A 20,362-nucleotide genomic window follows, 5' to 3' on the forward strand; every position below is an offset into this window, starting at 1 on the left:
GTTCTGTTCTGTTCTATTCTATTCTATTCTACAATCTCTTATTTATATTCTATTCCGTTTTGTTCTGTTCCATTGTATTCTATGCTACAATCTTATTTATATTCTATTTTGTTCTGTTCTGTTCTGTTCTACAATCTATTAGATTCCATTCCATTCCATTCCATTCCATTCCATTCCATTCTATTCTATTCTATTCTATTCTATTCTATTCTATTCTATTCTACAATCTGTTATTTATATTCTGTTCTGTTCTGTTCTGTTCTATTCTACAATCTCTTATTTATATTCTATTCTGTTCTGTTCTGTTCCGTTCCGTTCCGTTCTGTTCTGTTCCATTCTGTTCTGTTCTATTTTTTGTTGTCTTCCTTGAATGGCCCAAATAACTGCTACCTTGGAACCCAGTAGATGGACTAAGGAGGCATCTACACTTTGGAGCCCCTGTTGGGGTGTCTGTGTGGGGAGGGCAGGATGGAAGCTCTTCCCTATTAAGGCTGCCTTTTGCAACTGACTGGTGGCTGAGTTTGTCAATGCCAATGGGATTACTCTTGGTACTTCTTTCGATTTCTATTTGTATGCTGTCTTCTCCAATTATAATCGTTATTGTTAACTGGTAATTGTCAACTAGCAGTTATTAATTACTAATTGTCAATCGTCAATCATTAATTATTAATTATGCTTCATCCAAATGGAGTCTAAGGTCTTTCTTTCCTGAGGGATCAGACAGGGGTGTGTGTGTGTGTGTGTGTGTGTGCGCGCGCGTGTGTGACACAACCATTCTTCCACCCCAATGCAGATACCCCTTATGTTACAACCACCACCCTCGAGCCCAAAGTTTTGGTCGGTAAGTGAGGCCGTGGTTAAGAGAGTTTTGCCCCGTTTTTATGGCTTTTCTCGCCGCGTCCCAAAGCCGCTTCTTCACGAGGCAGCCGGACTTTCTGGAAGACGAAAAGAACGAGAAAAAGAAAGAGAGAAAGCAAGAAAGCGCAGCTGCCTCGCGAAGAGGCCTCTCCGGGATCACGGCGACCTGCATGGCGGAGCATCCCCACAGCCTTCTTCTCGGCACCGTCCTTAAATGAGTCGCGGCAGGGGTTCAGCGGGCAACCCGGTTGTTAAGTGAGTTTGGCTTCCCCGCTGGCTTTGCTCGTCAGAAGGGGATCCCAGGGCCCCAGGGAACACGGCCACCGTCATAAACACGAGTCAGTCGCCCAGCGTACTCAATGTTGATCACGTGACCCCGGGGGATACCGCCACGGTTGCCAAGAGGACAACGGTCGGAAGTCCCTTTGAGCGGTCACCGAACGAACCGGTTGTAAGTCGAAGACAACCGACGCAAGCAGGCGGGTTTGCATCTACTCACGTCCTCGAAAACGAGTTCGATGTCGTCTGCGGTGTTTGTGGCGTTTGTGAGGCTGAGAAGAGGCACCTGGGCTTTATTCAGGAAATCTGCAAGAGAAGAAACAGCCGCTGGATCCGTCTCTCCTTCCCCAGTCAAAGACAACCCGCCCCCCCCCCCGTCATTTCCTTCCAGGGAGGGGTTCCCTCCTGTGATTCTGGAAGGGTCTCCTGCCCAAGCAAGGGGCTGGACTACATGACCTCCAAGGTCCCGTCCAACTGCTGCATTTTGATTCTACACAGGATAGTCTTGTGGCCAGGAAAACAAAAGGGAGAAGTTGGAAGGCTGAGCGAACCTTGAAATGATCAGAGTTGAACTCCTAGCTGTGGGCAGAGTTGGCCTGCAATACCACATCTGAGCACTGCACCAGAGGAAGGAGAAGGAAAAGGGAGGGAGGGAGGGAAGGGAATTAGGAAAGAAAAAGAAAGGAAATGGAAAATGAGAAGGAAGGAAGGAAGGAATGGAGGGAGGAAGGGAATAAGGAAAGAAAAAAAGGAGAAGGAAGGAAGGGAGGGAGGGAGGAAGGAAGGAAGGAAGGAAGGAATGGAGGGAGAGAGGAAGGGAATAAGAAAAGAAAAGAAAGGAGAAGGAAGGAAGGAAGGGTGGGAGGGACGGAGGGAGGGAGGAAGGAAGGAAGGAAGGAAGGAAGGAAAAGGAAAGGGAAGGAAGGAAGGAAGGAAGGAAGGAAGGAAGGAAGGAATGGAGGGAGAGAGGAAGGGAATAAGAAAAGAAAAGAAAGGAGAAGGAAGGAAGGAAGGGTGGGAGGGAGGGAGGGAGGAAGGAAGGAAGGAAGGAAAAGGAAAGGGAAGGAAGGAAGGAAGGAAGGAAGGAAGGGAGGGTGGGAGGGAGGGAGGGAATAAGGAAAGGAAAAGAAAGGAAAAGGAGAAGGAAGGGAGGGAGGGAGGGAGGAAGGAAGGAAGGAAAGAAGGAAGGAAGGGAGGGAGAGAGGAAGGGAATAAGAAAAGAAAAGAAAGGAGAAGGAAGGAAGGGAGGGAAGGAGGGAGAGAGGGAGGAAGGAAGGAAGGGAGGGAGGAAGGGAGGGAGGGAGGGAGGAAGGAAGGAAGGAAGGAAGGAAGGAAGGAAGGGAATGAATGAAGGAAGGAAGGAAGCTTGTCTGAAATGGGGTTTCCTGCTTGAGCAGGGGGCTGGACTAGAAGTCCTCCAAGGTCCCTTCCAACTCTGCTATTCTCTTATGCTCGATGTTCTGAACAGCTTCATTTGACCACCGAAGGTCTCTCTACTCAAACCTGGGGAGAACCTCGTCCCTCTCCCCACTCCTGTCTCCGCCTCTCGACACTCCTGAACGGTTCTCCCCTGGCCACCGAGCACGAAGCCTTACTATTCATGCGGGGGATGGCATCCTCCATGACGGTTTCCAGGTATTTGCTGGCCGCTGATGCCTGCAAGAGCGAGAGGGAAGGAGTCAAAACTGGGGCAAGAGGACATCGCGAAATCCCCCTGACCGCAGCGCTGGGGCTAGCATGGAAGGATAAAAGTAGGGTTTCCTCCTCGCCCCCCCCAAAAGGGAAAGTTTAGCATCCCATAGTCGGGATCGGGGCCTGTTTACTACTCCTCGGAAAGCAGCCTTAGAGTAGCCAGAGAAGAGATGGCCCTGGTTTTCTGACCCTTGGTTTGAAATCGGGGGCTGCTGCAGAACAAGACGACGGTTTATCAAACAAATCAATCCAAAGCCATGGATTAAAAAGTGGAATGGAATCCAGGCGAGTCCTTGACTTACAGCCACAACTCAGCACAAAATTTCTTTCGCTAAGCGAGACATTTGGTCCCACATTTTGATCGTGTGACTTCGGAGAGGCTGTGAGGGCGAGGCGGTGTGTGTGTCTTGGGGGGGTGGGGGTGGGCTGGACTAGATGGCCTCCAAGATCCCTCCCAACTCTGTCATTCTATGATTCGGTAAGGGTCTCCTGCTTGAGCAGAGAGTTGGACTAGATGACCTCCAGGGTCCCTTCCCAAACTGTCATTCCATTATCTGGTAAAGGTCTCCCGCTTGAGCAGCGGGTTGGACTAGATGACCTCCAGGGTCCCTTCCAGCTTCGTTACTCTATGATCCTAAGTGAGCTTTGCCCCATTTTATGACCTTCCTTGCCTCACTGCAGTTGATAAGAGAGTCACCCGGTCGTTAAGTGAAATCTGGCTTCCCCCCACAGACTTTGCTGGTCAGAAGGTTGCAAAAAGGGGTCATGTGACCCCCCCGCCTGGGATGCTGCGACCGTCATAAATGTGAGTCAGTCGCCAAGCGTCCGAATTTTGACCATGTCATCAACGGGGAGGACATAAGTCTGGAAAAAACAGTCGTAGATCGGGTTTTTTTTGCAAATTTGAATGGTCATTAAACAAACCGTTGTAAGTCCAGGACTACTTTTAGTTTGCTGATATCTGTACGGAGTAAACTGTATATTTCTTTTGGCCAGGCTCTCCTCCACAGTTCCCAGCTATGCAGGTGACGCTTGCAGCTCTTTGCAAAGGTCCAACAATAATAATAATAATAATAATAATAATAATAATAATAATAATAATAATAATAATAATAATAATAATAATAATAATAATAAAGTCGGAAGGGGCCTTGGAGGTCATCTAGCCCAACCCCCTGCTCAGGCAGGAAACCCAATTCCCTTTCAAGACAAATATTTGAGGAGGAAGCAAAATGACTCATTCAGTTATGAATTCGCCTCCTGGTCGCAGCCCAAAGTAACACGTCGCCCCCTCCCCCGGGTGGATAAGGCCCCTCTTAAACGGGCGACCCCCAGCGTCCTACAACAGCTTCAGGCTTACATCGCCGGCAGAGGAAGAAATCTCCCTTGTCCTGTAAGGAGAAGGAGGGAGGAGAGAATATCAATATTTTTGCATTTTCGCCAAGTCCCCCTCAGTGCTCTGCCCCCCCCCTCCAACTGCCTCCAGACAGATCTGCAAGCCACGGTCAGAAAGGCCCAGATGGCAGCCGAAAAGTGGGGGGGGGACGGAAGCTCCCTCTGGAATTGACAACATCCTGGCCTTTGGACAAAATCCTCTGGGACACACACACACATACACACAACCACCACCGCCACCGTCCTGTTTGCTTTCAAAACATGGAAGGCTCCCAGGATTAGGTTGTCCTCTTGACAAGGGAAGGAAAGAAGGGAGGGAGGGAGGGAGGGAGGGAGGGGAGAAAAGAAGGGAGGGAGGGAAGGGAGGGAAGGGAGGGAAGGAAGGAAGGAAGGGAAGGAAAGGAAAGGGAAGGGAAGGGAAGGGCAGGGAGGGAGGGAAGGGAGGGAAGGAAGGAAGGAAGGGAAGGGAAGGAAAGGGAAGGGAAGGGAAGGGCAGGGAGGGAGGGAAGGGAGGGAAGGAAGGAAGGGAGGGAGGGAAGGGAAGGGCAGGGAGGGAGGGAGGGAGGAAGGGAGGGGAGGGAGGGAGGGAAGGGAAGGGAAGGGAAGGGAAGGGAAGGGCAGGGAGGGAGGGAGGGAAGGGAAGGAAGGAAAGGAGGGAGGGAGGGAGTAAGAAAAGAAGGAAGGAAGGAAGGAAGGAAGGAAGGAAGGAAGGAAGGAAGGAAGGAAGGAAGGAAGGAAGGAAGGAAGGAAGGGGAAGAGAAGGAGGAAGGAAAAGGAAGGATTGAGGGAGGGAGAGAGGGAGAGGAGAAAAGAAGGGAGGGAGGGAAGGGAAGGAAGGAAAGGAGGGAGGGAGGGAGGGGAAGGGCAGGGAGGGAGGGAGGAAGAAAAGAAGGAAGGAAGGAAGGGGAAGAGAAGGAGGAAGGAAAAGGAAGGATTGAGGGAGGGAGAGAGGGAGTTATTTTCTAAAAACTTCTTATTCTTTATCCCCCCCCCAAAATGAGAAAGATTTTCTCTGCCATTCAAGCCCCCCCCCCGTATTTTCCCAGTTGTCAGCTCAGTTGCTCCCTTCCCATCCTAGCTGGGATTCTGGGTGGGAACGGCCTCTTTGCGCCTCACTTTGAACCTCCCTATTCTCCAGAAATTAACATTTCCTCTGAGGAGCCCCCCCCGCCCCCCCCAAGGTCCCCTCCTTCAGGTGGGGGGGAGGATCTTGGCAGCAAGGAGGGGCTCTACCTGCACGATCCGGCTGTCAGCGAGAAGATCATCATTTCCCGTTTGATGACGATGCTGGCGCTGCATTCATGCTCCTGCCATGGAGAGGAAGAGGAAGAAGAGGGAGAAAGGGGGGGGGCTCAGAGGCCTGGCAAGGTCTCCGTGGTCTAGGAGGAGCCTTAGGTTTCCTTCCCTTCCCTTCCACTTCCCCTTCTTCCTTCTCTCCTTCTTCCCTCCCTTTCACCTTCCCTTCTTCCTTCTCGTCTTCTTCCCTTCCTTCTTCTTTCTTCTTTCCTTCCTTCTCCCCTCCCTCCTTCTCCCCTTTCCTTCCTTCCTCCCTTCCTCCCTCCCTCCCTTCCTTTCCACTTTCCCTTCTTCCTTCTTTTCTGCCTCCCTCCCCACCTCTCCCTTTCACTTGCCCTTCTTTCCTTCCTTCTCCCCTCCCTCCTTCTCCCCTTTCCTTCCTTCCTTCCTTCCTTCCTTCCTTCCTTCTTTCCTTCCTTCCCACTCCCTTCTTCCTTCTTTTCTCCCCACCTCTCCCTTTCACTTTCCCTTCTTCTTTCCTTCCTTCTCCCCTCCCTCCTTCTCCCCTTTCCTTCCTTCTTTCCTTCCTTCTTTCCTTCCTCCCTCCCTTCCTTCCTTCCTTCCTCCCTCCCTTCCTTTCCACTTTCCCTTCTTCCTTCTTTTCTGCCTCCCTCCCCACCTCTCCCTTTCACTTTCCCTTCTTTCCTTCCTTCTCCCCTCCCTCCTTCTCCCCTTTCCTTCCTTCCTTCCTTCCTTCCTTCCTTCCTTCTTCCCTCCCCACTTTCCTTTCTTCCTTCCTTCCTTCCTCCCTCCCTCCCTCCTCACCTCCCTTTCCTTCCTTACTTCCTTCCTCCACCTCCCTTTCCTCCTTCCCTCCCTGCTAAGTGGCTCCGGGGTACAAAAGTCCTGCCCTCGGAAGCTAATTCTCATTGTGGCAGATGTTTTATGATCTCCATCTGCTTCTACCTAACGTTTCTCTAGATTTGCATTTTCAAAACATCCTCTCTCTTTTTTTTTTCTTCCTGGCTCTGGACTTAGCTAAGTTCCCAGGGTTTGGACAGCGTCCTAGGCTAAACAACGTTATTACAAGCAGAACATTTCGGGCCGTAAACCTCCTCCAGATGAGCTTCAGGGCCTGGGCGCTCCATCGCCGGAGGTTTTTCAGAAGAGACTGGACAGCCTTTGGTCTGAAATGGTCCAGGGCCGTGGTGGCGAACCGATGGCACGCCTGTCACAGGCGGCACGCAGAACCCTCTCTGTGGGCACGCACGCCGTCACCCCAGTCCTGGGCCCTCAGCTGGGTTTTATAAAACCTTTTCACTTTAGGCCTCCGCCGCCGTGTGCAAAAAAAATAAAAGGTTCAATCAATCAATCAATTTCAACTTCTCATGGGAAAAAAAAAGATTGGGATTGGAATTGATTGATTGAACTTTTTAGTCCCACCCAGTCTGCCGTTACCGCCTCAGCCACGCCCACCCAGTGGGCCATGCCAGCCCGGCACCCGACGATGCATAAGTGGGTTTTGGGTTGCAGTTTGGGCACTCGGTCTATAAAAGGTTCACCATCACTGGTATAGGGTCTCCTGCCTGAGCAGGGGGCTGGACTAGAAGACCTCCAAGGTCCCTTCCAGCTCTCTTCTCTTCTCTTCTCTTCTATATTCTCTTCTATGTTCTATATTCTATTCTATTTATTCTATGTTCTACTCTATTCTCTATTCTATTCTATTCTATTTATTCTGTTGTACTCTATATTATATTCTATTCTATTTATTCTATGTTCTATTTTACTCTATATTCTATTCTATTCTATTTATTCTATTCTATTCTATTTATTCTATTCTGTTCTGTTCTATATTCTATTCCATTTTCTATATTCTATTCTATTTAGTTTATGTTCTGTTCTATTCTATTCTATTCTATTCTATTCTATTCTATTCTATTCTATTCTATTCTATTCTATTCTATTCTATTCTATTCTATTATGTTCTATTCCATGTTCTATATTCTATTCTATTCTATTTATTTTATGTTCTATTCTATTCTATTCTATTCTATTCTATTCTATTCTATTCTATTCTATTCTATTCTATTCTATTCTATTCTATTCTATTCTATTCTATTCTATTCTAATTTCTTCTATTCTATTCTATTCTATTCTATTCTATTCTATTCTAATTTCTTCTATTCTATTCTATTCTATTCTATTCTACTCTACTCTACTCTACTCTACTCTACTCTACTCTACTCTATTCTATTCTATTCTATTCTATTCTATTCTATTCTATTCTTAAATTGACACTCCCTAATTCTCTACCTAGGCATTTGAAAGTCTCTGTGACGCAGCCTTGGTGGAGAGATACACTTGGGTGCGTTCTAAGCTGGGCCCCAATTCATGCCTTTCCTCTGCCTTAACAGGAGTTTCTTCGTGTAAAGATTAATTCTGGAAGGTGAGGGTGTGTAAGCAGATTAAGGCTTTTGGCCTCTGGCCAAGGGATGCAGATGAAAGGAAGATCTACCATCTGGAAGGAGATCAGTGTATTGCCACGTTTAACGTCCATGAACGAAACTTCGGTGCGAGTTGTTATGGAGACGCCCGCAGACGACACAGCAATCAGGGGGTGTTCTCTGTGAGTAACTTGAATTTTCAGCTTTTTCCCAGCAGGCAGACCAGCCTGGATAAAATGGAGGGGGGAAAAAAAACATTTAAACCTAGGATATGAACAAGGACAGCACAGCAAGGGGAAGCCCCCCCACCAGACACGCATCTTGTCCTTCCTGAAGCCCTTTGCTAAAAAAATAAAAATAAAATAAAAGGAAGGTTCTTAAAAGTCAAGCAAAGGTCTTGTCTTTTGAACAAGCACAAGATGGCCAGCGCTTGTGAAGAGCGATCGCTTTCGGCCCAAGGGCATTTGTTCCCTAGTCTGATCATGAAACATCTTCAAGAAAACAACCTAGTTCAGGGAGCACCAAGGACCCCACAGTCATCTTCCTCCTCCTCCTCCTCCTCCTCCTCCTCCTCCCCCTCCCCCTCCTCCTGAGTCATGATTCCAGGAGAACTTCTGTCTGTCTGTCTGCCTGTCTGTCTGCCTGTCCGTCCGTCCATCTATCTATTTATCATCTATATTTATCTACCATTATCTATTATCTCTATCTGTATCTATCTATATCTATCATCTATCTATCTATCATTATTTATCTATCATCTATATCTATCATTATCTATCATCTATCTCTATCATCTCTATCTATCATTATCTATTATCTCTGTATCTATCTATCTATCATCTATCTATCTATTATTTATCTATCATCTGTATCTATCATTATTTATCATCTATCTGTCTATCATCTATATTTATCATTATTATCTCTGTATCTGTCTATATCTATCTATCATCTATCTATCATCTCTATTATTTATCTATCATCTATTTCTATCCATCTATATCTATCTGTCTATCTATCATCTATATTTATCTATCATTATCTATTACCTCTATCTATCTATCTATCTATCCATCCATATCTATCTATCATTATCTATCATCTATCTGTCTATCTATCTATCATCTGGACAGCCATTTGTCTGAAATGGTATAGGGTTTCCTGCCTTAGCAGGAGGTTGTACTAGATGACCTCCAAGGTCCCTTCCAACTAATTATTATTATTATTATTATTATTATTATTATTATTATTATTATTATCTATATTTATCTATCATTATCATCTCTGTATCTATCTATCTATATCCATCATCTATCTATTTATCATCTATCTATTATTTATCTATCATCTGGATCTATTTATCTATCTATCTATCATCCATATTTATCTATCATTATCTATTACTTCTATCTTTATCTATCTATCTATCCATCCATATCTATCTATCTATCTATCTATCTATGTCTGTGTCTATCTATCATCTATATTTATCATTATCTCTATCTGTATCTATCCATCCATATCTATCCATCCATATCTATCTATCTATCTATCTATCTATCTATCTATCTATCTATCTATCTATCATCTATCATCTTTTTACATCATGGTGACCAAAACTGGATGCAGTATTCCAGGTGTGGCCTTACCAAGGCATTGTAAAGTGGTATTAGTACTTCACATGATCTTGATTCTATCCCTCTGTTAATGCAGCCTAGCACTGTGTTGGCTTTTTTGGCAGCTGCAGCACACGGCTGGCTCATATTGAAGTGATTGTCTACTAGGACTCCGAGATCCCTCTCACAGTTACTACTATTGAGCAAAGTACCACCTATACTATACCTCTGCATTTGATTTTTCCTGCCTAAATGTAGAAACTTACTTTTTTCACCATTGAATTTCATTTTGTTAGATAGTGCCCAGTGTTCAAGTTCTATCTATCTTTCTATCTATCTAAGTCTGTGTCTATCTATCATCTATATTTATCATTATTATCTCTATCTGTATCTATCTATCTATCTATCTATCTATCTATCTATCTATCTATCTATGTCTGTGTCTATCTATCATCTATATTTATCATTATTATCTCTATCTGTATCTATCCATCCATATCTATCTATCTATCTATCTATCTATCTATCTATCTATCTATCTATCTATCTATTTCCCATAGAAATCACATGTCCAGGATAGCATCCTGGAGTGCTAAGGAAGCTGCTTAGCCGAGGCCCCCTACCACCATCCCAAAAGCAGGAGGAACTTACACCTGGCAACATTTTTTTGAGGTGGTCAGAGGTTGGAACGGAACCCTAAGCAAAAGAGAGAGAGAGAGAGAGAAGGAGATAAATACATTAGTAGCAAAAAGGAGGCCAGAATTGCAAACAATGGCCTTGAACCCCATGGTAGGCAAGGCTTACTTCCCATAAAAATCAACCACAAACAAAGTGACTGCGGTAACTAGGTGTTACCAATGCACCCATTCCTTTCTTCAAAATCTGGATTGGTGAAAGACCTGCCGTTACAGGTGGTCCTCGACTTACGACACAATTCAGCCCAACATTTCTGTTGCCAAATGAGACATTTGTTAGGGGAGCTTTGCCCCATTCCACTCCCTTTCCTGCCACCGTTGTTAAGCAAATCACTGCAGCTGTTAAGTTAGGAACCCAGTCACTAAGCGAATCTGGCTTCCCCCGTTGATTCTGCTTGTCAGATGGTCACAAAAGGGGATCGCGTGACTCCCTTTGGGATGCTGCAAAACCATCGTAAACACGAGTCAGTTGCTGAGCATCTGAATTTTGACCCTGGAGATCGTAAGTGTGAAAAACGATCCGAAGTCACTGTTTTGCTGCCGTTGCAACTTCAAATGGTCACTAAGTGAACTACTGTGAGTCGAGGATCACCTGTATTACTAAAGGTAAAAACTTCATTTCAGAGTTCCACCAGGACCTTAATCTTAATCTCTCTGAATTAAAAGGAACCACAGTCCATTGGTGGCCCTGAGAGTGGATCCCTCTGGGCTCAGCGCTGAGAATGGTTGGCTGGAGAAGTTTCCATACTCTTGTCTCCGAATCCTTCCTTCCTTTCTTCCCTCCTTCCTTCCTTCCTTCCTTCCTTCCCTCCCTCCCTTCCCTTCCCTTCCTTTCTTCCTTCCCTCCCTCCCTCCCTTCCCCCCTCACTTCCTCCCTTCCCTCCCTCCATTCCTCCCTTCCTCTCCCTCCCTCCCTCCGTCCCTCCCTTCTCTCCCTCCCTTCCTCCCTTTCTCCCTTCCTTCCTTCCTTCCTTCTTCCTTCCTTCCTTCCCTCCCTCCTTCCCTCCCCCTCCCTTTCTCCCTTCCTCTCTCCCTCCCTCCCTCCCTCCCTCCCTTCTTCCCTCCCTTCCTCCCTCTCTCCCTCCCTCCCTTCCCTCCCTCCATTCCTCCCTTCCTTTCTCCCTCCCTCCCTCCCTTCCTTTCTCCCTCCCTCCCTCCCTTCCTTCTCTCCCTCCCTTTCTCCCTTCCTTCCTTCCTCCTTCCTTCCTTCCCTCCCTCCCTCCCTCCCCCCTCCCTTTCTCCCTGCCTCTCTCCCTCCTTCTTCCTTCCCTCCCTCCCTTCCTCCCTTCCTTTCTCCCTCCCTCCCTTCCTTCTTCCCTCCCTTCCTCCCTCCCTTCCTCCCTTCCTTCTCTCCTGAAGATCAAACTTCCTCCCTCCCTCCCTCCCTTTCTGGCTTGCTCTCCTGAACCCCAGGCTGAGACTCAGCCTCCCAACAGGCAGAGCCTAGGAGGGAAGGGCCACGTCTCAGCGGATCCGAAGGGGCTTCTTCACCCACCTTCACTTTGGTGAGCGGAGTGTTGAGGTGGGGCTGGTACAAGATCATCAGAGCATGGAGCGCACTTGCTGGCAGATAGAAAGCCACCGTTTTCCCTTCTTTGGCTGGCAGGTTATCCGGGAGCGGATCACATTCGAAGGGTATTACTTCCCCGTTTTTCTTCTCCACTATAATCTAGAAAAAGAAAAAGCAGAAATGCCAGCGCCATTGTTTCAAAAGCATCTGAAGCGCTCCAAAGGTCACACGGGATGGGACGGGGAAGGGCTCATCCCAAACGTGGTCCTGTTCTTGGACATCTCATCCCTACTCACAGTTTCATGCTGGGCACCTGCCCTCCACCTGAGACCAAAGCCTGCCATGCAGTCCTAGGTTGATGGCCGGAAAGGAGTCAGAATCTCATCCCTTCGCAATTCTGTTTATTGCTTCCCTGCCTCTTGCCAGTGAAAGTAAGGTTTGGGGTAGGAGGAGTAAGTGCTGGGACATCAGCTTCTGCCTACTGGACATTTGACCTCCTGCCTTTGATTGTCTGGCTCCCACATTCCCGAGACCATCTAAGGCAGGGGTAGGCAACCTTGGCTCTTTTTATGACTCGTGGACTTCAACTCCCAGAATTCCTGAGCCAGCATGGGGGAACTATGGCCCCCTCATGACTTGTGGACTTCAACTCCCAGAATTCCTGACCCAGCATGGCTCAGCTTGGAAACCTCTCTCTTTCCCCTCAGCGTGGCTGGCTCAGGAATTCTGGGAGTTGAAGTCCACCAGTCATGAAGGGGCCAAGGTTGCCTACCCCTGATCTAAGGGAACCTGCCTTCTCATTCAACCAGACACCCATTGGAAGGTCAATAGGATTTTGTCGACACCAGGAGGCCCAGCTGACTCCATCTACTCTGACCCTTTGAGCAGGACAGAAGGCCATGTCCAAACTATGCAAAGGAAGACTTGTCAAGAGTTAGTGGCTGAGATCACTTCCCATGCTAAGCTAATGAAGAACTCTTTATGTTGAGCGTTCGCAGATGATCTGGTTGTTACGGTGACCCAGCCAGAAAACTCTGTTGTGGACCTGATGGAGATAATAATGCAATATGGGAAGGTTTCTGGATTTAAAGTTAATGCACAAAAAACTAAAATTCTGGCCAAAAATATGACAGTATCGCAAAAGGCCCTTTTAGAAGGATTAACTGGATTTGAGATTGTTAAAAGGGTCAAATATTTGGGGGTGATTTTGTCACCCTCTAATACAAAGTTATATAAAAATAACTATGAAAAGTTATGGGGGAAAATTCAAAAAGAAATGGAGAGCTGGGAAAAATTGCAATTGTCTTTGCTGGGAAGAATTGCAGCAGTGAAAATGAATGTCCTGCCTAAATTTTTATTTTTATTTCAAATGATACCGGTCCTTAAAAAAGATTCTAATTTGGAAGAATGGCAACGGGGTATCAATAAATTTGTTTGGGCAGGGAAAAGGCCACGAGTTAAACTTAAGATTATGCAGGATACTCGTGAAAGAGGTGGTCTTAAAATGCCTAATCTTAAATTATATTATGAAGCTGCTGCGTTATCAGGAATAAGTGATTGGATTAATTTGACACAAGAGAGATTATTAAATCTTGAGGGCCATGACTTGTTATTTGGCTGGCATGCATATTTGTTGTATGATAAGAAGGTAGATAACGTGTTTAAAGTGCATATTTTAAGACAGGCATTGTTGAGAGTTTGGAAGAAGTATAGACATAAGTTAGATTACAAGATGCCGTTGTGGGCAATTCCAAAACACGCAATAGAAAACATAAATGTTGGTTTCAAACATGATGTGACTACGTATAAGGAGATTTTAAGCTTGGAAAGAAATGTCTGGTGTTTAAAGCCGTACAACCTCTTGCGAGATGAGAAGATTGTTCAAACTTGGTTTCAATATACTCAGTTACGGGCCAGGTGGAAAGAAGATCAGAAAATTGGTTTTGTAATGACTGACGAAAATTTGATAAAGCAAATTAGAAATCAGGGTCCAGCACATATCAAACGGATATATCTTGCATTGATAGAAATTGACTCAGAAACAGAACTTGTTAAAGACTGTATGATAAAATGGGCCCAGAATATCCAAGAAGTTATTACAATGGACACGTGGGAAAAGATCTGGGTGAGGAACGTAAAATTTACACAAGCTCAAAACCTAAGAGAGAACTTTTATCAAATGTTTTATAGATGGCATTTAGATCCTAAAAAGCTTGCAAGCATGTATCCGAACTATCAGCCAAAATGCTGGAGGTGTGGTGGCGAAGATGCAACATATTTTCACATATGGTGGACCTGCAAAAAGGTTAAGGCTTTTTGGATAAAAATTTGGTGGAATATGCAGAAGATCTTCAAGCAAAGGATAAAGTTTTGTCCGCAATTGTTTTTGTTGGGCATAATTACAGATGCTACTGTTGTGGACACTAAGCTGATGCTGAATTTAATTACAGCAGCAAGACTTTTAATAGGTCAATATTGGAAGAAGGAGGAACTGCCGACTATAGAAGAATGGACTCTAAAGGTTTCTGACCTGGCGGAAATGGCAAAGATCTCGGCTTACTTGAAAGATCATTCGCAAGAACGTTATATTATGGAGTGGAAAAAATGGATTGATTATATCCAGAACAAATATGGGACTAAAAAGTTTCATTTAGCATTTGAATAAGTCTTCCTTTCTTTTTTCTTTTTTCTTTCTTTTTATATGTAATATTAATATTGTTTGTAGTTATCTTATATGAGCTAGAGAGCGATAGATTTAAGAGTTTATTGTTGTTAGCATATGGATGTTTATGATTGTTCTTTGTTTTTATACCTTGTACTTAGCTCTGGCAAGTCGGGGGGGGGGGAGGGGGTAATGGGGGGGAGGGGCAGGGAGGGATAGGTAGGGGTGGGGGGAGGGGGGCATTGTTAAAGATAAAATGTACTCTAAAACTTTTCAATAAAAAAAGAACTCTTTATGTTGCATGTAACTGTTGGGAAGTAGCCCTAGAATGTTGACTTTTTGGTTAGGAATCTTCGGTGTAAATCCACCATGTCCTGAGGCAGAATAGAATAGAATAGAATAGAATAGAATAGAATAGAATAGAATAGAATAGAATAGAATAGAATAGAATAGAATAGAATAGAATAGAATAGAATAGAATAGAATAGAATAGTATGAGAGAATAGAATAGAATAGAATAGAATAGAATAGAATAGAATAGAATAGAATAGAATAGAATAGGATAGGATAGGATAGGATAGGATAGGATAGGATAGGATAGGATAGGATAGGATAGGATAGGATAGAATAGAATAGAATAGAATAGAATAGAATAGAATAGAATAGAATAGAATAGAATAGAATAGAATAGAATAGAATAGAATAGAATAGAATAGAATAGAATAGAATAGAATAGAATGTAGGAACAAAAAATAGAATAGAATAGAATAGAATAGAATAGAATAGAATAGAATAGAATAGAATAGAATAGAATAGAATAGAATAGAATAGAATAGAATAGAATGGAATGGAATGGAATGGAATGGAATGGAATGGAATGGAATGGAATGGAATGGAATAGAATAGAATAGAATAGAATAGAATAGAATAGAATAGAATAGAATAGAATAGAATAGAATAGAATAGAATAGAATGTAGGAACAAAAAATAGAATAGAATAGAATAGAATAGAATAGAATAGAATAGAATAGAATAGAATAGAATAGAATAGAATAGAATAGAATAGAATAGAATAGAATAGAATAGAATAGAATAGAATAGAATAGAATGTAGGAACAAAAAATAGAATAGAATAGAATAGAATAGAATAGAATAGAATAGAATAGAATAGAATAGAATAGAATAGAATAGAATAGAATAGAATAGAATAGAATAGAATAGAATAGAATAGAATAGAATAGAATAGAATAGAATAGAATGTAGGAATAAAGAATAGAATAGAATAGAATAGAATAGAATAGAATAGAATAGAATAGAATAGAATAGAATAGAATAGAATAGAATAGAATAGAATAGAATAGAATAGAATAGAATAGAATAGAATGTAGGAACAAAAAATAGAATAGAATAGAATAGAATAGAATAGAATAGAATAGAATAGAATAGAATAGAGAATAGAATAGAATAGAATGTAGGAACAAAAAATAGAATAGAATAGAATAGAATAGAATAGAATAGAATAGAATAGAATAGAATAGAATAGAATAGAATAGAATAGAATAGAATAGAATAGAATAGAATAGAATAGAATAGAATAGAATAGAATAGAATGTAGGAACAAAAAATAGAATAGAATAGAATAGAATAGAATAGAATAGAATAGAATAGAATAGAATAGAATAGAATAGAATAGAATAGAATGGAATGGAATGGAATGGAATGGAATGGAATGGAATGGAATAGAATAGAATAGAATAGAATAGAATAGAATAGAATAGAATAGAATAGAATAGAATAGAATAGAATAGAATAGAATAGAATAGAATAGAATAGAATAGAATAGAATGTAGGAACAAAAAATAGAATAGAATAGAATAGAATAGAATAGAATAGAATAGAATAGAATAGAATAGAATAGAATAGAATAGAATAGAATAGAATAGAATAGAATAGAATAGAATAGAATAGAATAGAATAGAATAGAATAGAATGTAGGAATAAAGAATAGAATAGAATAGAATAGAATAGAATAGAATAGAATAGAATAGAATAGAATAGAATAGAATAGAATAGAATAGAATAGAATAGAATAGAATGTAGGAACAAAAAATAGAATAGAATAGAATAGAATAGAATAGAATAGAATAGAATAGAATAGAGAATAGAATAGAATAGAATGTAGGAACAAAAAATAGAATAGAATAGAATAGAATAGAAGAATAGAATAGAATAGAATAGAATAGAATAGAATAGAATAGAATAGAATAGAATAGAATAGAATAGAATAGAATAGAATAGAATAGAATAGAATGTAGGAATAAAGAATAGAATAGAATAGAATAGAATAGAATAGAATAGAATAGAATAGAATAGAATAGAATAGAATAGAATAGAATAGAATAGAATAGAATAGAATAGAATAGAATAGAATAGAATAGAATAGAATAGAATAGAATAGAATGTAGGAACAAAAAATAGAATAGAATAGAATAGAATAGAATAGAATAGAATAGAATAGAATAGAATAGAATAGAATAGAATAGAATAGAATAGAATAGAATAGAATAGAATAGAATAGAATAGAATGTAGGAATAAAGAATAGAATAGAATAGAATAGAATAGAATAGAATAGAATAGAATAGAATAGAATAGAATAGAATAGAATAGAATAGAATAGAATAGAATAGAATAATAATAGAGTAGAATAGAATAGAATAGAATAGAATAGAATAGAATAGAATAGAATAGAATAGAATAGAATAGAATAGAATAGAATAGAATAGAATATAGAATAGCAAATATAGAATAGAATAGAATGGAATAGAATAGAATAGAAAATATGGAATGGAATGGAATGGAATGGAATGGAATGGAATGGAATGGAATGGAATGGAATGGAATGGAAGAGAACAGAACAGAACAGAACAGAACAGAACAGAACGGAATAGAAAGATTGTAGAATAGAATAGAATAGAATAGAATAGAATAGAATAGAATAGAATAGAATAGAATAGAATAGAATAGAATAGAATAGAATAGAATAGAATAGAATAGAATAGAATAGAATAGAATAGAATAGAATAGAATAGAATAGAATAGAATAGCTTCTGGAGGCCAGGCATTCCACTGGTTAATTATTCTAATTATCAGAGTCAAAATCATTGTCATTTTTTTTTTCTTGCCAGATGAAGTGAACAATGCTTCCTGACTTTTCAGAAGAGCTGGTTGACCTGATTGGGGAAAAGATATTCCTAGTGCCCCCCCCCCGGTAAAAACTGGGGTTGTGATAAATAATATATCCATCCACTCTTACCTTGAGATTAATGCTGATGTGAGTTGAAACGACAACCGGCTTTTCTGACACTTCAAACTGAATGAAGCCGATGCTCCCAATAGGTTTCTTTCCTGTGAAAGATACACATTGTGTTAAAATATGGTTTCTTCGAGCAGTTTCTCAAACCAGATATAACTCTGGGCTTCCCAGAAGACACTGCAGAGAACCAGAGATGTCCTTTAGGGATTCTCATGACTGATTCTCTGATTTTGGTTCAAGAAAACATTTCAAGCAAGCGAACTTGCTTGAATTCTACGTAAGAACATCTCTGGCCACCGAGTCAATAAACCAAGATCACTTAGGTTTAGGAAGAAGCTGCTTGCTTATCCAATCTTCCATATGTTGACTGGATCCAACACTCTTATTTCATCCTAGGGGACATCCGAAGTGGGACAACCAATTGTCCATGGAGAATTCTCCATCATCCAGGTCTTGGTTGTCCCAAAGGGTTTTTTTCAAGAGGCAACTGGACTTTCTTCTTTTTCTGTTTGAAGATGTTTCGCTTCTCATCCAAGAAGCTTCCTCAGGTTCTGACCGGATGGTGGGGAATGGAAGGATTTATACTCCTTGCAGACAGCTGGTCGTTTGCATTCTTTTAGACAGTCGTTGAGGCCACCTGGAGGTTGACCTGTGTCTCTCTAAAAGGAAGCAAATGACCTGAGTCTTCGGAGAAGGGCAGGATATAAATGGTATTAAAAAAAAACAAACTGGACTGCCTTGTTTTTTCTTTGAAGACATTTCTCACCTCGTCCAAGAAGGTTCTTCAGCTCTGACTGGATGGTGGGGGAATAGAAGGATTTATACTCCTTGCAAAGAGCTGGTCATTTGCAATCTTTTAGAGGGTAGCTGAGGCCACCTGAAGTCTTGTCTGTGTCTCTCTAAAAGGAGGCAAACGACCAGCTGTTTGCAAGTCGTATAAATCCTCCCATTCCCCACCATCCAGTCAGAACCTGAAGAAGATTCTCGGATGAGAAGCGAAATGTCTTCAAAGAAAAACAGTCCAGTTGCCTCGTGGAAAAGCAGCTTTGGGACAACTGAGGACACAGGTAAGCCTCCAGGTGGCCTCAAGGACTCTCTAAAAGGAGGCAAACGACCAGCTGTCTGCGAGGAGTATAAATCCTTCCATTCCTCACCATCCAGTCAGAACCTGAAGAAGATTCTCGGATGAGAAGCGAAATGTCTTCAAAGAAAAACAAGAAAGTCCAGTTGCCTCCTGAAAAAGCCCCTTTGGGACCCCCACCCCAATTGCAAAGAGCAAAGGTCAACTGAACAGCTGACTTGGGGGAGCGGGGTCTTCAGATCGTCTCCTCCACAAAGAGGTAGGAAAAACTCAAAATTCAGACTTTGGGGTGCTAGCGTATCCCCAAACTGTCTCCTGTAGCCCTCCAGGAGGTCAAGGTGTTGGCTGTAGCCCCCAGCATTGGCCACCTGTTCCTTTTTCTCACGTCCTGCCTTCAGGTCTGAGACCATGGGGCCCTCTGGGCTGTCACCATGAGAAAGAACAGCTCGACCCCAGCTCAACTCCCTTAAATTAAAAAAAGAAGCTATCAGCTGCCACCGTAGGCTTGCTTGTGCTTCGCTGACTCTGCAGTGGCAGATGGTCGTGAACTGTGTGGAGCAGGGCTGCTTGAGGAAACGGAAGTAAATGCTGTACCTCCTCGAGATGCTGCCTCAAGGTCACCCAGCTGGAAGAAGGAGGGGGCCACACACCAAACTGGGCCGGGACTGACCATTAGGGAAGCATCTTTCCTGAACTTGTTTGGTTACACTGGGATGGGCAACGGGACACAGTTAAGGGAGGGAAGAATAAAACCCCAGGGATTGTGGCGCGCGATTCTCCGTTCCGGCTTTGTGCTCCTGAGATACACTTGATCCCTACTAAGCTCTACCATTCTCAACGGATGGAGAGCTTTCTGTTTAGAGGTTTGAGTTGTGGCAGGCCTGACAGAAACAAAGACACTCACCCAGAATTGTTTTAAATGATGCCTTTATTTTCTCCATGATCATGTCAGTTGCTGGGCACAACTAGAAGACAGAGGATCCAGAAAAGGAGACACGATTAGACAAGAACAGCAGGTTCCTGGGATCAAATGGGGCTTGAGACAGATCTTCATTGGGGGGTGTGGGGAGCAGGTGGGGACTATAGTGGCGGCAAATCCCACCTTGTACACAGCCGTGCAGACTCACCTCTCTGCCCTTGTGCAACCTCCATGCACGCCACCACATCAGCCAGCCAGCACTTTAAGCCAGCTTTGGAAGGTGATGTGCACTCAAATGTCTACTAAAACTCATTGAGTCCCCCCAATATTTTTGGAGCCCGGGAACATAGCTGCAGCTGGACCCCAGAGAGACGAAGAGGATGCAACCTCTGATGTATTAGTACCGCTTTATAAAGCCTTAGTAAGGCCACCCCTGGAATCCTGAACCCAGTTCTGGTCACCGCACTACAAAAAGAAAAGATGTTGAGACTTTGGGATAAAGTGAAGAGAAAAGCAACTAGGATGATTAAAGGCCTGGAGACTAAAATATATGAAGTTGCAGGATGTGGCTAGTTCTAGAGAAAAGAAGGACTAGATTGACTTGATACCAGCGTTTGAGAAGCTGCTACAAAGCACCAGAGGGGAAGAAAGGAAACAACAG

The 20,362-nt window shown here is 42.8% G+C and overlaps 1 protein-coding gene across 1 annotated transcript in view; it reads right to left on the minus strand.

Annotated features, from left to right (window-relative positions):
- LOC308665679 (BPI fold-containing family B member 6-like) overlaps window positions 1-20,362 on the minus strand; it is a 42,484-nt gene that overhangs the window by 6,231 nt on the left and 15,891 nt on the right. Inside the window, exons 4-12 of the mRNA XM_081323813.1 lie at window positions 19,687-19,747; window positions 17,702-17,793; window positions 11,711-11,884; window positions 10,172-10,216; window positions 7,976-8,131; window positions 5,458-5,531; window positions 4,190-4,220; window positions 2,733-2,793; window positions 1,358-1,443 (exon numbers count right to left, since the gene is read on the minus strand). Coding sequence (XP_081179939.1) covers window positions 1,358-1,443; window positions 2,733-2,793; window positions 4,190-4,220; window positions 5,458-5,531; window positions 7,976-8,131; window positions 10,172-10,216; window positions 11,711-11,884; window positions 17,702-17,793; window positions 19,687-19,747 — 780 coding nt within the window. The remainder of the gene's footprint in view (window positions 1-1,357; window positions 1,444-2,732; window positions 2,794-4,189; window positions 4,221-5,457; window positions 5,532-7,975; window positions 8,132-10,171; window positions 10,217-11,710; window positions 11,885-17,701; window positions 17,794-19,686; window positions 19,748-20,362) is intronic.

Source organism: Vipera berus (assembly GCF_964194415.1).
Source record: "Vipera berus genome assembly, chromosome: 3".
Taxonomy (NCBI): Eukaryota; Metazoa; Chordata; class Lepidosauria; order Squamata; family Viperidae; genus Vipera; species Vipera berus.